Source organism: Charadrius vociferus, unplaced genomic scaffold, assembly GCF_000708025.1.
Source record: "Charadrius vociferus isolate BGI_N301 unplaced genomic scaffold, ASM70802v2 scaffold129, whole genome shotgun sequence".
Lineage (NCBI taxonomy): Eukaryota > Metazoa > Chordata > Aves > Charadriiformes > Charadriidae > Charadrius > Charadrius vociferus.
Window position 1 is genome coordinate 2,118,059 of NW_009661374.1, and position 18,297 is coordinate 2,136,355.

At 39.5% G+C, this 18,297-nt stretch overlaps 1 protein-coding gene across 1 annotated transcript in view; it reads right to left on the reverse strand.

The window, feature by feature from the left end:
* The window catches only part of PREP (prolyl endopeptidase), a 111,685-nt gene that overhangs the window by 32,911 nt on the left and 60,477 nt on the right, over nucleotides 1-18,297 (reverse strand). Inside the window, exons 10-11 of the mRNA XM_009893858.1 lie at nucleotides 9,811-10,008; nucleotides 6,063-6,166 (exon numbers count right to left, since the gene is read on the reverse strand). Coding sequence (XP_009892160.1) covers nucleotides 6,063-6,166; nucleotides 9,811-10,008 — 302 coding nt within the window. The remainder of the gene's footprint in view (nucleotides 1-6,062; nucleotides 6,167-9,810; nucleotides 10,009-18,297) is intronic.

Genomic DNA, 18,297 nt, shown 5'->3' on the forward strand with positions numbered 1-18,297 from the left:
TAATATGGAACCACAAGGAAATAAAAGCAATAAAATAAAACCAAAAAGCAATAAGCAACTTTTTCCCCTCGAGTATTAATTCTAACCTCCCATGCCGTGAGATTGAGGCAGGATTCAAACCCCAAATACTGTTAGAAGCATGAAAGTCCAGGTCCTCAAAAACCAATCCCCTTTCGGCTGTGCTGGATTTTCAGGAGGGTAAGAAAAGGACGCCAAAACAACTTACTCCCCTGAAGAAAAGGGAAGAATTCTTTGTCTCTGATCAGAATCAATGTAAAACGTATATGCCTCTCTTCTCTGGTATGAGAGTGCTTTTTCTCAACAGAGATGAATTCAGAGCTACTGAACGTCTCTCCAAACACCAATGATCTATTCAGATATACTTAGATAAGGGAAAGAAACAACAATAAAACCATCTCTATATCCACACTGAAAAAAACAGGGATATCAGCTCTTGCATTGCTGAGCAGGTTGAGCTTACTACAGCTTTCACAGGATGCTGCTTTCCTCTGTTACTTTTTATTTTAATCTAATGCGCTTGGAATGACACCACCAGCAATGGCAAGATCCAGGAATAGCGTGGGCAGGTGCTGTGCACAAGTTTCTCCCACAACTCTGCCAATCAACCTCAAGCCTGACTCATCTTCTCTCAGCGTTGTATTTTCCTGAAACAGAGATTAACCGCTGTGCCAAACTGTACAGTGTAAAGTTCCGCTAGGAATTAGAATGACTGTAGACAAATTTTCCCTATCAGTGACCCATGACTTAAAATCAGAGCTGTAAGGGCTTGAAGATGGGCGTGAAAGACAACAATAAAACATTAAACTCCTCATGAAAATCATTCACCTATAAAAATAATTTCTGCAAAAGAGGAGGAAATTCATCCCGGGCCCAAGAAAAGAAATATCCTTTTTAAGACTTGATCTTCTTTTGTCTCTGCAACAATATCTAAACAGCAGCTGCTTTTAACTCAAACTAAGTTGTAAAACTAAGTTGTGTTATGAATTTCACTGTTCTTCTGCAAGAGCTAATCCAAAGTGCATCTGTCAGTAGTAACATCTATTTTTGTTTCATCTCAAACTATTTTAAGGACAGTACTGGAAGGTATTCAAAGAATGACAAAAGGAGCCAAATAACATTTTTATTGTTGCAATTTCAACACTTATAATCCTGCATATCAGCCTAAAAGTAGGTGAGCTGTGAGCCAGGCCAGAAAACTGCTTATCCATGTTTAAGTGTCACTGTGGGGTGTTAATATGAAGAGGCATGTAAGAACTTAGCTGGCAACTTTGTAAAGATAAAATAAAGTCTTTTTATTTAAAGCAGCAGTTGAGTTATTTATGCAGTAAACAGCTTACGGCAAGTGCTGTTTGTAAGTTCCTGCAAAAGTGTTTTTTCCTCCTAGGGTTTTTTTTACAGGCTATTTCCTGAAAAAGTCTGTCATTGTGATGGATGGAAGGGTGCAGGGAAGCAAAGACAAATTTCAAGAAGCATTTGACGGAGGAAAAGTTATTAACGCAACTCAATGTATCATTTAATAAAAGTAGCCAGGATAAATTTTTGATGCATGGCAAGCATTTTAATCGGTCTAACTTTGTCATGAAGGTCACACAGAGTTTTTCAAGGTAAGGGCGTATGCACAAGATACTGCACAGTAAGTTAGACTATGTACTCGCAGGGTGTCACGTAGAGCAAAGAACCTATGGGCATGCTCTTACTCTGGTGTAAATGTCAGGTATGTTGAAAGAGCTCTCCCTTCAGTGCAAGACAAGTTGGGAAATTTGTTCTTACTTTGGGCTGCCAAAGGGTAAGAACTTAACCTAAGGTACTACAAAGCAGCTGTTCTACCATAAATTTACTTAGTGCAGTAAGCTTTATCACTGATCCACGCTTGCACTGCACAACATCTATGAAATACTGTAAAATGGAACCAAAAGAGCAAGAAACAGTCTCTGTGGCATTTTCCAATTGCCATTAATTCAGGTTTCATATACACATGACACACTTCAAGTCTTCTTAACTCAGTTATGTTCAAAGACTGCTAAAGAACAACAACCCATTAAAGTTTCATATATGCTACACAGACAAAGCTAGGAAGGTTGCTAGTCTTAGTAGGTATTTCTTCAGGTATATAAGGATAAAAGAAGAACCTCGGCAGGAGACCTGCCTTTCATTGAGGACATGGATCAGGACAGAGCCAGCAATATTTTTCCTTACTACTTTGTAATTCTGATGGAAATTAGAATTATGAAATAAATTCCGCAGTGTTATTCATTCTCCTATCATCAGCAATCTTCGCCTAGTCTCAGTATATTTCTTGCATTCTTAATTTCGAGTTTCTTTCACAATTCCCTGCGATGCTGCCTGAGTTTTGCAATAGCTATGCAAGGCTGTCATCTAGGTTGAGAGCCATTTATAAACTGCTTCAATAAGCTGCCATCTCCCTTTCCCTCCTCCAAGCAGAAGCATCATCAAGGGTCCGAGCGGGACCCCAGAAATGGAAACAAGGACTGGAGTCTGGCAGAAGTGTGCAGCACTGGCAGCCAGACTTACTACAAAGGTGACCCAGCAGTCCCAGCCCTGGCCCTGACAAACAGCCTCTTTCACAGCTCAACTGTGATTCCTCCACGGATCTGAATGATATGGGAAACTAATTTCCAAGATGTCGCCACATTGAGATAATTTGCTGATAAAGGCAAAACTGGATGAGTGGTGAGCCAAGGGTGGTCTTCCCAGTGTAACTACATAGGTCACATTTCCCGTGGGCTGGTACCAGAGATAGTGGTCTGGAGAAAGGAGAAAACCAGAAACAGTAATATTGACTTCCACCGCATTACAGCCTAGTGGTGAAGCTGTGTCAGTGATTTACAAAGTGAAGGTTTCCAAGGGCATAGCAACAGCATGTTTCCTCCTTGAAATTATTTGTATTACTGTTCTACTTTACCTTAATTTAGCACGTAATTGATTTAAATGTAAAATGAGATTTTGTTTTTCCAGACATTTATTTCATAAAATTTGATTTACTAGAAAAATACATTATTTCTAATTTATGGCAACGCATTCTAAACCCTTTTTAATTACATGGGTATTTGTGTTCCATTATTATCCTTCTGAGTTTCATAGCAGTATTATAATTGTACCAAGTTGTTTCCTAAAGAGAATGCTGTTTTCTTTCTCTTTTTCAGCTCACTATGCCCTGAAGCTATCCTGTGGAAGTCCCTTAATGAATTTGAGCGAAACAGTAAAAACACATTCTCTGTGAGAACATTTCCAGCAAACCGCCCTCTATAACACTTATTTCTGTCTGGAGATGCAGAGACAAACAGGGCTGTTTACAACTATCTCATGCACACACACTACTGTCTTTATGCTTTTAGAGAATCTGTCCTGTGTATATACCAGAAGCAAAATTAAAAATAAGAGATTAAGAAAAATAGCTCATCTCCTTTCAAATACTCCAAGCCATGCTGTCACACTGTTGCTTAATTATATCTTGTAGGTAATTTTACCTTTTTCCAGGCTAACCTTAAATAAGTTCCACTTTAGGCACTAGATCACATTATACCTTTGTCTATACAAAGAAAAATCCTTTATTCCACTCTTACTGTGTGGACGCAAAATGCCACATGTAACTAGTACACCCTCCAATATTTCTGCTATAAATTGCAGGTATTAAATATGCTAAGCATCAGAATATAATGATTGATTTTCTAGACTTCTAATTGTTTCAGCAAATTTCTATGAACTCTCTCTGGAAGTTCCATATCTTCCTGACCAGGGCATACTATTTTATCAGGGGCTTACAAAAGCTGTGTTTAGTGGAAAGATCCCTTACTAAAAATATGCATATTTTGTGTAATATTTTTAGTCCCAATACTTGTTATGAGGTCAAAGCAGTTGTCTACAAAGAGCCCTGTTATTTTCCTGAACCTGTTCCATATCATCTGTAGCTTACATTGTTTTTCATAGGAGTAATTTCTGTTAACTACGTAAGCCTTAAACTTAGCTAATTCTTATATGCCTTCACTTATGTGTGAGGAATAGGCACCTCCAAGGCAGTCTCCATGCCACTAAACCGAGATACCTGTCTGAGCCTTTGGTGCACCTACAACAGCATTTCAATTCAAAAGAAAAGCGTGGTTCTAAAGCAATTCTCCTCACCATTCGCATTTCCCACAGCAGAGAGGTTTCAGTATACGCAGATGGGATTCCTTCTGGGTGAAACTCAAGTAGCAGATACACTCCAGGAGTGCACCAAAAGCACTTCAACTGATAACGGAAATTCAGTTCACAGGATAGGACGACATCTAGTCCAAAGTAAAAGTCTCAAAACAGACATCGGATCTTCGGCACGAGCCATTTCACTCCTGCAATTATGCCACACTGCTTGTTACTGTAGATGCAGCTTATGGCCTTCAAGGGACTGCAAAGCGAACCTACCTGATTTCAGATTTTGAAGCGGGTAAATCCCTCCCTGGTTCCCAGAAGTCTTACCCTCACTTGGCTATACTGAAATCCAGATTGTCATAATGGGATCACTTAACAAGCAGTTTGCATCGTTATAAATCAGTAACCTGTTGTCCTTCTTACTTTGTTATCTGCCTATCTTTGTTGACTCCAAATACTTTATCAGCAAAGATTTTATTCTCTAGATTCCTGGGGAATTTACTGAACGGCATTAGACCTTGCTAGGAAAGACCTTACTCATTTCTCTCCACATTCACGTCTCGCAGAACCAGTTTGTAGATCATCCATGTCTGTAATTTTAACTCTACTTGTGCAGACTTTTAAATCCAAGGGCCTTTGTTTTATCAAGGCAAAAAGCCTCTCAGGAAATTCGAGCCTTCGCTGGGTTTATAAACCATCCATGGAATCTTGCCCTCCCAAGAGGCAGTAGGCATATTTGGCAACACCTGTTTTTCACATGCTACAGAGGACAAATATGCTTGTCTTTTAATTCTTTATTCATGGACTGCCAATGACTCATTAGAACCTTGGGAAACAGTTAAAACAGAGTATTAATGCAGTGCTAACCTACTATTTGTTAAGCACTGAAGCAATATCCCATGGACCCAGACCCTATAGTACTAGGTAGTGTACAGCGAGAAAGGAAGGGTCCCTGTCCCAAATCATTTAAACGCGTAATACTAAAAGCTGTTAGACCTGTACAATAATTGCTTCATGGGGTTTTACATTAGAAATGTTAATTACATATATGTATGTACTCTAAATTGCTTGTATCTTTTGCTCCTTGTTCTAGTTGTTCCAGCACTGCAAGCATTAATGAACACAATATACTATGGCACTTCTTGGAAACATGGACAGGATGGGAAATTCTTACACAGCATGAATGAACATGATTTTTCTGTTCACATTGCTAGGTATTTTCCTGTTTTCCTTCCCAATTATCATGGTTAAGACCTTTCATAGTTCTATGGCAGATTTCATATTTGATGCCAGCTACAAATGAATCAATGCATTTCCTTCTTTCCTCCCATTTCTTCTTGAGGTCTTAATAGAGATCCACAGTACGAACTTGTGGCAAAAATCCATCACTATTCCTATACATGAGTGGTGGGGACAGAAGTATTTAATCTATTGTTTCCATTTCCCATGGTGGGCCCTAGAATACTGTGGAAGTGCTCGGAAGACAACTGGCCACTCCAAGTTTCCTCTCCTTCTCCACTGCCTCTTAAGCCTTGCCCTATCACACACTTGCCTATGGGAGCCAGGCCAAGTTGCCCTGGTGGAAGAAAGACATAAACATGGAAAAGCAGCAGCTTGATGTTAAAACAAATATCAAAGAATACTAAAACATGGGAAAAAATTAGAGAACATACTGCCTCATAATGTAAGATGACTGAGGATTGAGTCTGCCCCAGTTACTTGCAGTGGCATTTTCTAAACTCCCTAACAAGACTTGGTGGAATTCCTTCAGAACATATATATACAGACCTGCAAGCCAGGACCTAATCAAAGCACTCTCATCCTTAGCCAAGTGCAATTCTATTAAACTCTTGCATAAATGCTTACAGTAAGACAGCAAGATTCATGTTTATTACCTGAATTGTCTGGTAAACGGAAGGATCAAATCCTTTCACAGTCACCTCCCGGAAAACTCTTGGCTCCAGTTCCTCTTTGGTCAGATCACAGTGATATATAATACCTGAAATAGAGTGCAAGTTTGCCAGCTTAGTGCATGTCCATCAGTAAAAGGATGCTGGTTTAGGCACTGTGATGGAGTAACGAATGGCAAAGGTAACTCAGCAGGGAGAAAAACAGCAGTTCCAGACACATTCTTTCAGTTAATATATAATTTAACATGTATATATAAGCACTTCATCTAGGAAGAGCGCAAAGGCTTTCTATACAGAAATAATAATTCTCCCGCCCATACAAAGCCAGGTATCCAAAGCAGGTTAAGCGAAATGGAAAAAGGATTTGTTTTCATACAGTTACGTAGCACTTATTGAGAATGAAGAAAGAAGTATAAAGTCAGTTCTAAAACATCTCCTCTAGAGCCACCGGATTGAGCATAAATGTATCAAGAATTTCACTCAGGTCAACATTATTCTCTTTATGATAAAATATTTTGAAATTACAATTCAAATGGACCCCCAGATAATGGAAAGAGCAGATCACCCACTTGAAATTGTGGCAGACTAGCACAGGTTACCTACGTAACTGAACAGAATTTGGTCCTGTATAATTTATTTTACATCCTGATCCTGCAGGTTGGAAGGCAACTTCACTTGTTTGAGTTGCCCCTATGATTTCCAAAGGATTGTGCAAATGAGAAAATTTATGTCTATAAGCAGTATAAAACTCCTAGGTTGCGGCAGAGGCAGAATCACAGAGACTGTAGCAATCTAGACACTACACAGACGTGTAATTAGCCAAGAAGAATTTTGCATTTAGATTATAAATCACATTTCCTGTCATTCAACCCTAATAACACTTGAGCATGTGCCAGAGTGTGATTATCGTTGCCTTTGCACACTGGTTAACATACTACAAAATCGTAATATTTACGGATATACTACAGATACATATGATACATAAAACTAACCTCAGTGTTAATCATTCTTTGTTTGTCTGTTTTACAACAAGCTGGTCTCTGTAAAATTTTAAACATATACCAGGGAAAAGAACACTAAAAATTAAGGCAAAAAGCCCTCTATAGGGATCCTCAATGTAATAAAATTAACCAAGGTGGACAGGACTTGTTTGAAATACTGCTGTATTGTGTATATTTTAGATACTTTCAGGAAACCAGCAGTAATTATTACAGAGGTTATAGCTATAAAAAATGTACTGAAAGATGAAATAATGAGGAAACATATCTGATACAAGGGAATTGCCTCATTAAATCACTTTTATAGATAATCAAAATAATCAAAAAGATACAGATCGGCAAAGGAACACAGATGAAAACCAACATTTCTAATAACTGATAAAGGCTCTTTCCGTAATGGTGAATTAATAGGGGAATAAAAGTAAGACTACTCTAATCTGCTGGGAAATTTGTTTTCTTCATTTGTGACAAAGTGACTTAGCAAGCCTAATGCAAGGTGACAGGTACAAACAAGCATTAAAGCAGCATTTCCCTTAAAGATTAGGATCCAGAAAGTGATGCAAAAGCACAAAGGAAAGCACACCAGGCAGTAACAGGCAGAGCAGTCATTTGACATATATACAGCTGCCCAAGATGGATAACGTATTGGCAAACATTACGCACAGAGCAGCACAATAGCTGCATATTAGGAAACCATATGATGAGATATAAGCACAGTCATAGACTGCAGTTGAGGATTCAGTCAACCTAATATTACAGTAACATGCAATTGAACCCCTGGTGCTGCATCTCTTGTCCTGTTATATTTTTAGTGGTGTGGAAGTTAATATCCAAAAACAGTAACGTTGGGGACTGCAGTCTTTTGCTGGGTGCTAAATAAATATAAAACACTAGAGTGTTTGCCTCAGTGTCTGACTGGAGTGGACAGCAGGGACAACCAGATTTTTCAGGGAATAGCAAAAATTACTTTTATGGTGTCAGCATCTATGGTTCTAGAACTGCTTTATTCGTTATTGCATATGTATGTTTAATGCCTACAACAAAAGTAATAGTAAACACCAGTACGTTAATTTGTTTCTCAATAGAAAAAAAAAATAGTGTGACTAAATACAAGTGCAAATTATATTGATTTCTAATAGTAAAGTAGGAAAATCAAGGTTAATCAAGAACCAGCCCCATACCTTTTGTCCGATTATTCCACTGATAGGGCGAATGGAGGTTGCAGGCAAATATCCATACACGTACCTATAAATTACCTCCCTGGTCTGCTTTCCTCACCCCTTCCTTATTCCCATACAGTCTACCTCCATTTCTTCCCTTCCTCTTTCTTCTAGATTCCAGGTTGCTCTGCCCCAGTAACAGAGCTACACCATGGCAAATTCTCTGTAGATGCTAAGCATGTGGATGAAAAGGTGAAAAAAAATCCACCTAAGCAACCAGCAGGCAGTGACAGCAGCCACTGCTGGCTGGCTGGCAAGCCACAGGCTAAAACACATCTCTGGGCTCTTCCCCTCCATAAGTTTAGCAGCTGCAGAGATTTAAGTTTACTGGCTCAGCTGAGATGAATGGTGCAGGCTTGTAAGATCGGCGACTTCTGGCCCATGAGGTGGGATGTGAGCAAGTGAACTATCTGAACCATCAAGCTGGGATGAAGTTAGAGGTAAATGCAAGAGTGTCCACAAGCTCTTCTTCAGTTGCAATGGCTGCAATGAGCTGAATGTTGTTTAAAAGATGAAGTGGAAACATAATATAACATATTTTTGGTTATGTAAACAGTAAGATAATAATAGGAAATTCATCACACTTCTTATCTGCTAAGCTTGAAACATAATTTTGATAATTTCACACAATCCTTTCTAGCAAAACCAGCAAAGCTGTCGAAATTATTATACAGCCATTTTGCAATGAGGCTGTGCTCTAACTGAAACAGAGCAAAAATATGTGTCAGATGCTAAAAGAACATTTTTGATCATCTTATGATTCATGATCACTCAGAACCCTGGAAGAAGATAAAGATTCTGGAGCCTATCTCCCCTCTCCATATTTGAATCCTGTCCTGTATTTGCTATTGATTGTTTGGGCCATAAAGAAAGAAAAACAAGAGAGACAACAGCAAATATGTTTTCTTTCATATACTAGCTTAACAACTGCATAAAAACTTGCTTCCTATTCAAAATCCTGAATACTTACTGGTGTCCTGCACATATATTAAATAATGCTTTGGACAGCTCTGGCTTTGCGGGATAGTACGAAGAGGATTCCTACAGCAATTCAACACCACCAAGTGTTGTAAGGATAGAAAGTAATGCTCTAATGAGGCTATGCATGAATGAATCACAAAGCTATGAGAGAAAGCCTTTGTGACTTTTATTAATGTTCTTCAAAATGCTGATGAAAATCACATTAAATACATTAACCATCTTCTTCTACAGGATTTGCAAACTTGTATCTTGCTGTATGAAGCAAGAGCTGTGAGAATGCTACAATTTCATCTCTAGTACAAGCCAGTCTTGCGTAATTTCTCCATACAGGTCTCAAAGATTAGTAGTATGTTACTTAGGCTTCATGGATTAAGGACTGGTACATTTTGAAGTGTACAGTCACTACTTACTACATGGGGGAAGCAGTTTCATCTCCATCTTAGACATACCTAATAACAATTAAACAACAGAAAACGAGAAGGATATTGTTCCCAGGAAAAGGAACAACAACTAAGGGAACAAAACCAATCTTACCTGGCGACAAAAAGGAAGTAAACTGATAGAATATTTCGGTGTCCTTCTTTTGGCCACTATATCCCACAATACTGCCAACCTCTAGGGGGAAAGTCTTGAGATGTGCACCAGTAGCTAGGTCATGAAGTTGCAGGATGTTCTTCACATCATGCAGATAGCACAACACCAGAAAGTTGGACCTCACACAAGCAACCCATTCTGCAGAGCGTGGAAAAGAAAAACAAAGCCACAGAAAATACAGTTTAAAAAAAGTAAGAAAAAAACCAATCAGACATAATCTGAATTTAAAATTCTTTAGCACACCTAAATACATGCACCAAAATTTCTGTCATGCATTGAATTTAACTCTTACATCTTTAGAAGTCACCTGCCTTCTGAAACAAAAAAGTGAACCCAAAAGGAAAGGCTGACATTCTTTGGAAATGCACTAACCATGCCACTTGAAGCTAATTTATGCAGCCACAGAAATAAAGAATTGCTTAACCAAGATGCTTGTGCATTTGGGGTGCTTATAGATCAATACTGCTCTTAAATATCACATATTTCAATGCAAAATGCAAGCAAACATTTATCTTTGCCAGCCATACTCATGGAAATGCATGAGAATAAAAAAAATCATTGTGATTTAGACTCAAGCTAAACTAATAAGAACAATAAGACACGTGATCCTGTATGGCACATTAAAGTATAGAACCTAGAGGTTGTTATTCATCTTGTTTTTATTGCCTCAGTATTCAGGAGGCTATTCTCATAAGCAAGCTCTAGCGGGTGTAAGAGAAAGGCTATTCTGAGGTGATATCCTCAACACACGATAAAAAAAACCACCTGTTTATTCAAGAAGCTAATGTTAAACAGCATTCTTAAGCCTGTACGGCAGTAGGAACAAGATGCAGCACAGTGAACTCAATCTGGCAAAAGGTCTCAGGAACAAAGTGCTCTGCAGAGATTCATCTCCTTTATGCCTCTCCTGGCAGTCCTGGGCCCCTGCAGAGCTGCCCACCTTGGCTGTGCAGGAACGAGAGCGTCTTCATCACAGAACCTTTCACGTTCTGAGTTTGTTCCTCAGAATAATTACCAGAGATATGTGAACTTTTTCGTAGAATGCTAATTTTTTTAATTAGACTCTGGAAAATCCAAACGGATTAAAAAAAAAAAAAAGAGAAAGGTATTGGCTGGTAATTGCTACAAAATCCCTGAAGTTCTTTCTACTGACCATCTCACTTCAATTCCCATCTTTATATCCTGTGAAATGTAGAAACTCTTCACGGCTCCAGTTCACCCAAAATATATCATGTAACACATTGTCTCCTGTGTCATTGGCTTTAGATCTTTAGTGACAAATCTATTTATTTAACTCATGCAGACAGGAAAAAAGACTGAAACCTCTTCATCTCTCTTAGTATTTCTGTCATTTAAAAACCTGGTTACCCTACATTGCAACAAAAGTATTTCAATTTCTTATTAATTCATGAATCAAATACAAACAAGACAAAGTACAAACAAGCTTAAAAGTCAAGAAAAAATATCTGGAAGGAGGTAACGAGGGACATTGTTTTTCTTTGTAGGACTAGGTGAGGTGGTGATTCTTGTCCTCTTCCAACTATGTATGTGCAACTTCTCCCCTCACAAGTCAGACTGGAAACCTAAATCATGGGCAAGGTACCACCAGCATTACACAATGCCTTCTCTTATCTGCTGGAAGCAAAAAATGAAAAGATGGAATCAAACGACCAAGAAAAATCAGGTAGGACTGACTGGGCCACGCTGTAATGTCAAAGTAGTACTGTGAGATGGGGAGGAAAAAACATCAAAACCAAAACAGGAGCAAGGCAAAATTGACTGAATATCAGTTTTATGCTATTTTATGTTATTCATATTTTAACAGTTCTTTCCAGTTTCTCTAAAGTCCTATAAACCCAAGTAATTTGAATTCACAGAGTTGTACTGAAGACAGCCTTATAAATGCATCTTTGCACATTCAGGTTCCAGAACAAAAGTTCAAAGTTGTATCATGTGCCACTGCCAGTAAGGGTAACAAGCTCTTTCTGAATTGAAGGTCAAAACTCATTATTCTGTAAAAATTAGCTTCTTTAACAGTCCATGCTTTCATATACAGTTCAGGTTTGTCACGACCCCCTAGAGCTTGAAGACCTTCAAATTCTAATAGCTTGACAGAGTCTACTGTCCTTTTAGCTTGTTCCTGAAGGACCACTGAAATTTAACACTAGTCGGACTTTCTAGCCATACAAATTTGTTACATAAACACCAAAAAAAAGCTTTACTACTCCTCTTTTCCCAAAGACCACCACTGATTTTTTTTTACCCCCAGACTTTCTAACTCCCTCATGAGCTTCTAGCCTAAATCTGGGAATTTTCTAACCAAAGCCCCAGAGTACAACACTAATTGAAATTTCTACCATGAAGCCATGACCTGAAATAGTAAGATACAGCACAACATGTGCTGTATCTTGTGACAGAGCACTGAAACAGGCTGCCCAGAGAGGTTGTGCAATCTCCTTCTCTGGAGATACTTAAAACCCACCTGGATGTGATCCCGTCCAACCTGCTCTACGTGAACCTGCTTTGGCAGGGGGGTTGGACTTGATGATCTCCAAAGGTCCCTTCCAACCCCTACCATTCTGTGATTTTGTGAATGTAACACTGTTTATAAATTAGTAATGGATGTGTAATTTTAGCTTTGGAGTGACTTGAATTTCTTCACTAAGGCTGGAGAACAGAATGAACTTTATAAGTTTAATTGTAATATCCAATGACATATTTTGAAATACAGACTCATTCTTGACATTATGAACAACAATTGTATGAACCTAAACTGGAGAGGTATGGATTTGATGGGTGGACTATTCACTGGCTGAGGAACTGATTGGATGGTCACATCCAGAGGGCAGTGGTCAACAGCTCCATGTCCAGATGGAGACTGGTGACAAGTGGTGCCCCTCAGGGATCTGTATTGGGACCAGTACTATTCAATATCTTCATCCATGACATAGACAGTGGGATCAAGTGCACCCTCAGCAAGTCTGCAGACAACACCAAGCTAAGAGGTGTTGTTGACACGCCTGGTGAACAGGACGTGATCCAGAATGACCTGAACAGGCTGGAGAAGTGGGCCCATGTGAACCTCATGAGGTTTAACTAGGCCAAGTTCAGGATCCTGCACCTGGGTTGGGGCAATCCCAAGCACATATATAGGCTGGGCAGAGAATGGATTGAACAGCCCTGAGGAGAAGGACTTGGGGGGTGTTGGTTGATGAGAAGTTCAACATGAGCCAGTAACGTGCACTCAGAGCCCAGAAAACCAACCATATCCTGGGCTGCATCAAAAGAGGCATGGCCAGCAGGTCAAGGGAGGTGACCCCATCTGGAGGACTGCATCTGGAGCCCTCAGCACAGGAACGACATAGACCTGCTGGAGTGGGTCCAGAGAGGGCCACAAAAACGATCAGAGGGCTGGAGCACTTCTCCTGTGAGGACAGGCTGAGAGAGTTGGGGTTGTTCAGCCTGGAAAAAAAAAGGCTCCAGGCAGACCTTATTGTGGTTGTCCTGTACTTAAAGGGGGCCTACAGGAAAGATGGGGACAAACTTTTTAGCAGGGCCTGTTGTGACAGGACAAGGGGTAATGGCTTTAAACTAAAAGAGGGAAGATTTAGACTAGATATAAGGAAGAAATTTTTTACAGTAAGAGTGGTGAAACACTGGAACAAGTTGCCCAGAGAGGTGGTAGATGTGCCATCCCTGGAAACATTCAAGGCCAGGTTGGACGGGGCTTTAAGTAACCTGGTCTAGTAGAAGCTGTCCCTGTCCATGAAAATGGGGTTGGAACTAGATGACCTTTAAAGGTCCCTTCCAACCCAAAGTATTCTATGATTCTATGAACAAGGAGAATATGCAGTCATTTAAAATATTTATTACACTGTCATCGCACCAATCTGCCAACATTCACGTGTATAACTTCTTTACTAACACAAAATATAAATTGAAAAAATAGCATTCCTACCATAACACACCATTTTTACCTGGAGAATTAACTGCTCTGCAATAAGTATGAGATCACATGAACTCCACCGGTATTCTCAGTAACATCTGTAACTAAAATATCCAGTTTTACTCTCAAAATTTCCTGACAGTCTCACAAAATGGATTACAGACACTCTCTGGTAAATTTCAAATGTATGTAATATGTAGCTTTGCTTCAGCAAGAATACTACTTAGGCAATCTTTATTTTAAAATTAAATTGTGATGACTCTTAATTCCTCACTAGTCATTTGATGAAGCATTGAAATTTAATGGATGTTTTCATTAAAAGACGAAGTACATTATTACTTCAACTTACATATTATGAAGAGATATTATTCTTTTATTAAAAAGATTCAATTGCCCAGGGGTAAGGCTGCTGGCTTACGTAGGGATTCCTGATATTGAAGAACTTGCCTAGGAAGCAGCAATATTAACCATCACCTCTGTGGTTTACAAATTAGATGCTCTCAGCAAGGTGAGGATAACAGATAAGATGACAATGCAAAATGTTTTTAGAACATTCCATGAGATTTAGGAACACAGTTTCTGGGTATAATACCCATATTATAACTGGGTTTTGTGCATTGCTGACTGCCTCCAAAACTTACAGTAATGGAAACTACAAAAAAATGCAAAATCAAAACAGAGCAAAACATCGAACCAGACTTGAAAGAGCAAAAGAAAAAAAAAGACACTAAGAACCAACACTTATATACATAGCAAGATAAAACCAATGCTGAATTATTAACAAGAGCTATTTTTTGACTGCAAGCTACAAGCTGAGTCTCTGTTACTCCCATGCTCAGCACTGAGAACTGCAGATACTGTCGAGTTTGTTGCATTAGCAGTCAGCCTCCTTGGTTTTGCTCATGCTTTGCAGAACGCATCCTGCATGTCTCTGTACCTCCTGGAAGCTTTTAAGACTGTGTGCTTGCAAGCTTCACGTGTCTAAAAGCTAAGCCTGACACCATTGCTGCAGGCTCGCTTCATTGACAATGGGCAAAAATAAGCGCCTTTAGAATGCAGTTCACCCAATTATTTATACTACTCCACTGCATAGGGTCAGGTTATTTTAAGTTAATACCAATGAACAGAGCAGTTATTCTCACAGTTACATGTAAATTTATGAATTGTTCTCCAGCATACTTACAATCCACCTACTTACAATACCCATCAGGTAAAGGATTGATTTTACTAAACAATAAACACACAGAGGTGTTTCCAACCTGAGCCTCAGGCATCAGAGATGGACCCACTTGGAGGCACTTGTAGGTACTGAAAGCAGGGATGAAGAATTATTCTTGGTATTGTCCATTTCCCTCTGAAAATGACGGTGACCCCCTTGATGACTACAATAGGTTACACACAATTCTTCAATAGCTAAATTTGAGCTAGAGCAATCATACTTCTTAACAAGGTCTAGAAAACTGAGCTCAACCATCTCTAGAAGTTCTAGTTCAACCTTTTAGAAATTCATATACTGCTACTTTCCAAAAGCTCTTTTATTTTGACAGCTTTCATTAGTAGCAAAGGCATGCCGCTAACTCGGCAGCAGCAATGTTGCTATGAACAACTTTTGAAATAGTTTCGGGGAAAAAAAGGTCGAGTCCTCACACCAAACATCTGTGCCACTAACCTTAATTACTTATGACAGTCCTGACTTTTTAGTTCTGCAGCAGTAGCTACAGCATGTTAACTGTCCAACTGTACAAACATGCTTTGACAGATGCATGCTGAAATGTTGATGGAGAACACACCAAGCTAGAAGAGCTAGGTAGCCATAAGTCTTCAGCAGAAACTGCTGAGTTACTTGCTGTACAACGTGCTTGTGCATCCACTCAACAAATAATGAATATATTTTAATGGACTGTCAAAGCTTTAGTTGGAAAATAGACATGGAAGGTCATTTTGGTTTCTTTGGTCATCACAGACAGCGACCATTAACTTCAGTGTCTCTGCAGATCAACAGGTATTCGTGCTGATCTCAATTAAAATGACCCATAACCACTACTCAAGGCTACTTATGGCTAGACTAGCAAGAGAAGCATGAGCAATTTACAGAATAAAACATGAATCATTCTGAAATGTGTGAGTAAATGTTGCTGAGCCCTCACAACATATGAAAAGGCATATGTCTTCTCTCTGAGACACCATCCTCAGTGACAGCCTGCCATGTTGAAGTTAATGGAAAAGCTCCAACCAATTTCAATGAGACAAGTTTTATACTCCACATCCTCTCAGTATGAGACATACAAATTAAGAGACAGAGTGTGTGGGGGGCAAAGCTCTTTTGAAGCTGCAAGCATCAGGAGTAATGCTTCCTTAAGTAACCTACAGGCTTTAGTCATCTGTGATTGATGCAGGTTTTCCACGGTAAACAGCGTTAAACAGAGCCACAAGAGCCCTATCAGGGGAGCAGAATAAAACTTTCAGTGAGGGTCACACATCTGGACCACATCCTCTCTCCACGTCCCCAGTGACTGAGGGACTGTATCTGGCTTGGCCAGATCTTAGGGGGTGCTTTTTGTTGCTGGGAAACACTGGAGCTAAGCTACATCCCAGCTGGTTTGTTGTTTGTTGGGTTTTTTGGTTGTTCCCCCCCCCATTTCTCAGTAGAGGCTTATCAATCTGGTCATTTGCATTGCAGCCAATTTCCTCCTCTCTGCCACACTTCTGCACTCGCCGTCTCCACAGAGTGCTTCCTCTGGGCTAAACACACAAGGACACATGACAGCTCCTCAGAACAGTCACACAATCCTTCAGGCATCCGCTTTGCAAGCAAAACTCCCAAGCGTGTAAAGCTATGGGTACTCTGAAAAACACCCCAGCGTAACAGAGCGCACAAGCTTCCTGACAGCCGAGATGAACATGAGAGATTACTCACACCCATGCACATCCTTGTCATTCAGGATCAACAATTTTGTGGTACTCATTCCAGACTTTCCCTCCTGGTTTGACTACAGTGCCAAAAGATACATTTCAGTCACAGTCACTCTGCTCCCCAAACTCTTAAGCGTTTATGAATTAGCTAGCACGTTAAAGGTATGAAGAAAAGTACTATTTTTCACTTGAAATGCACACTCCAGCTGAGGTAAGGGAAGCATTTTACATGCACCGAGTTTAGGTGTGTATATGTGCACAAAGGAGAGGTAGAGGAGCATTGCTCGCTTTGCCCCTGCTTGTTAAATGGCCAACTGAGATTCAAGGAACTGTTCAAGACCACTCACTTCGTCTATGACACATTCAGTAATATGTCTTATTTCTCAGCCCTCCTTACTCAGGAGATCTACTTTGTTTTGCTTTTCATTGTCACAAGTGCAGGGCTGGATATAACTGCTACCCTCAAGTTTCCCTACTCTACCAGTATTGGGCACTTTTCTGAGGTCACAGTTCTCAAAATTTATTATTTAACCTTCCAAAGACAGCAGGTTTATCCTACGCCTTAGAACCTGGGTCACATCATCTGTAATGATCAGTCTGCGCTTACGGTTTCATAGCTGCCTTTTAACTAATTCAGCACACCTACTTGCAGCTGTGTGGTCATTTAAAGCACTAGCTCAGCATTAGACATGAATCTCTCCTACGGTTCTATTTTAGACTCCCTGAAAATTAAAAGTAACACTTCATAAACAAACTCCAAAGGGGAGGAAATGAGTCTCATCACACTCCAATATGTTCTGAGACCCCCCTTAAATTTCATTTTAAAATAGCTGTCATTTATTTCTTCCCTTCAGCTCACAGAGTAGAGATCTAAATTTACCTCAACTCTGTGAGAAATCCCTGCAAAGAGTTGTAAAATGAGGCGTGTGTACAACCTCATTGCAGGAATATATTTATTTTTTTCCCCGTATTTACCAAATTAGCTCATTTATAAACAGTTCTGAAAACAAAAAGCTCAAAGCCAATCAAAAAAGTCTATCTTGAAGAATAGGTTGAAGAAACCAGATAACATTCACACCACCTTGTAGGCATGTGTGTTTATTTCTTGGTTAGATTATATTAGCTACAGCATCTTCCCTATGAACGCATTATGACACTCTGTGGATTTTTTTTTTTGCCATTGATAGACGCTGGCAGACTTTCACAAGTCTTAATCCTGAATTTATTATTCATAAATAAATCTATTTCTATATGTGCATGGCACAGCTTTTATGAAACTGAATCTAAGTTAACACATAGAAATGAAAGTGGCTATGGCTACCAGGCAGATCACACCAAAGTAGGAGACTTTTGAGCCGAGTATCTATATACCCCAGTAAAACACATTTGTCACCTGAGCATCACTAGCTCTAACGTTTATAAAGAAATTCTAATACAGCTAATTACATCTTGGTAAAAATGCTCTCCCACACACATGCAGAATTGGACAAGCAGCAATACTCATTTACCCTTTGGATCACTACGGCCCTTGCTTTTGTAGAAGGCATTTCATTACATTGTCATCTCTG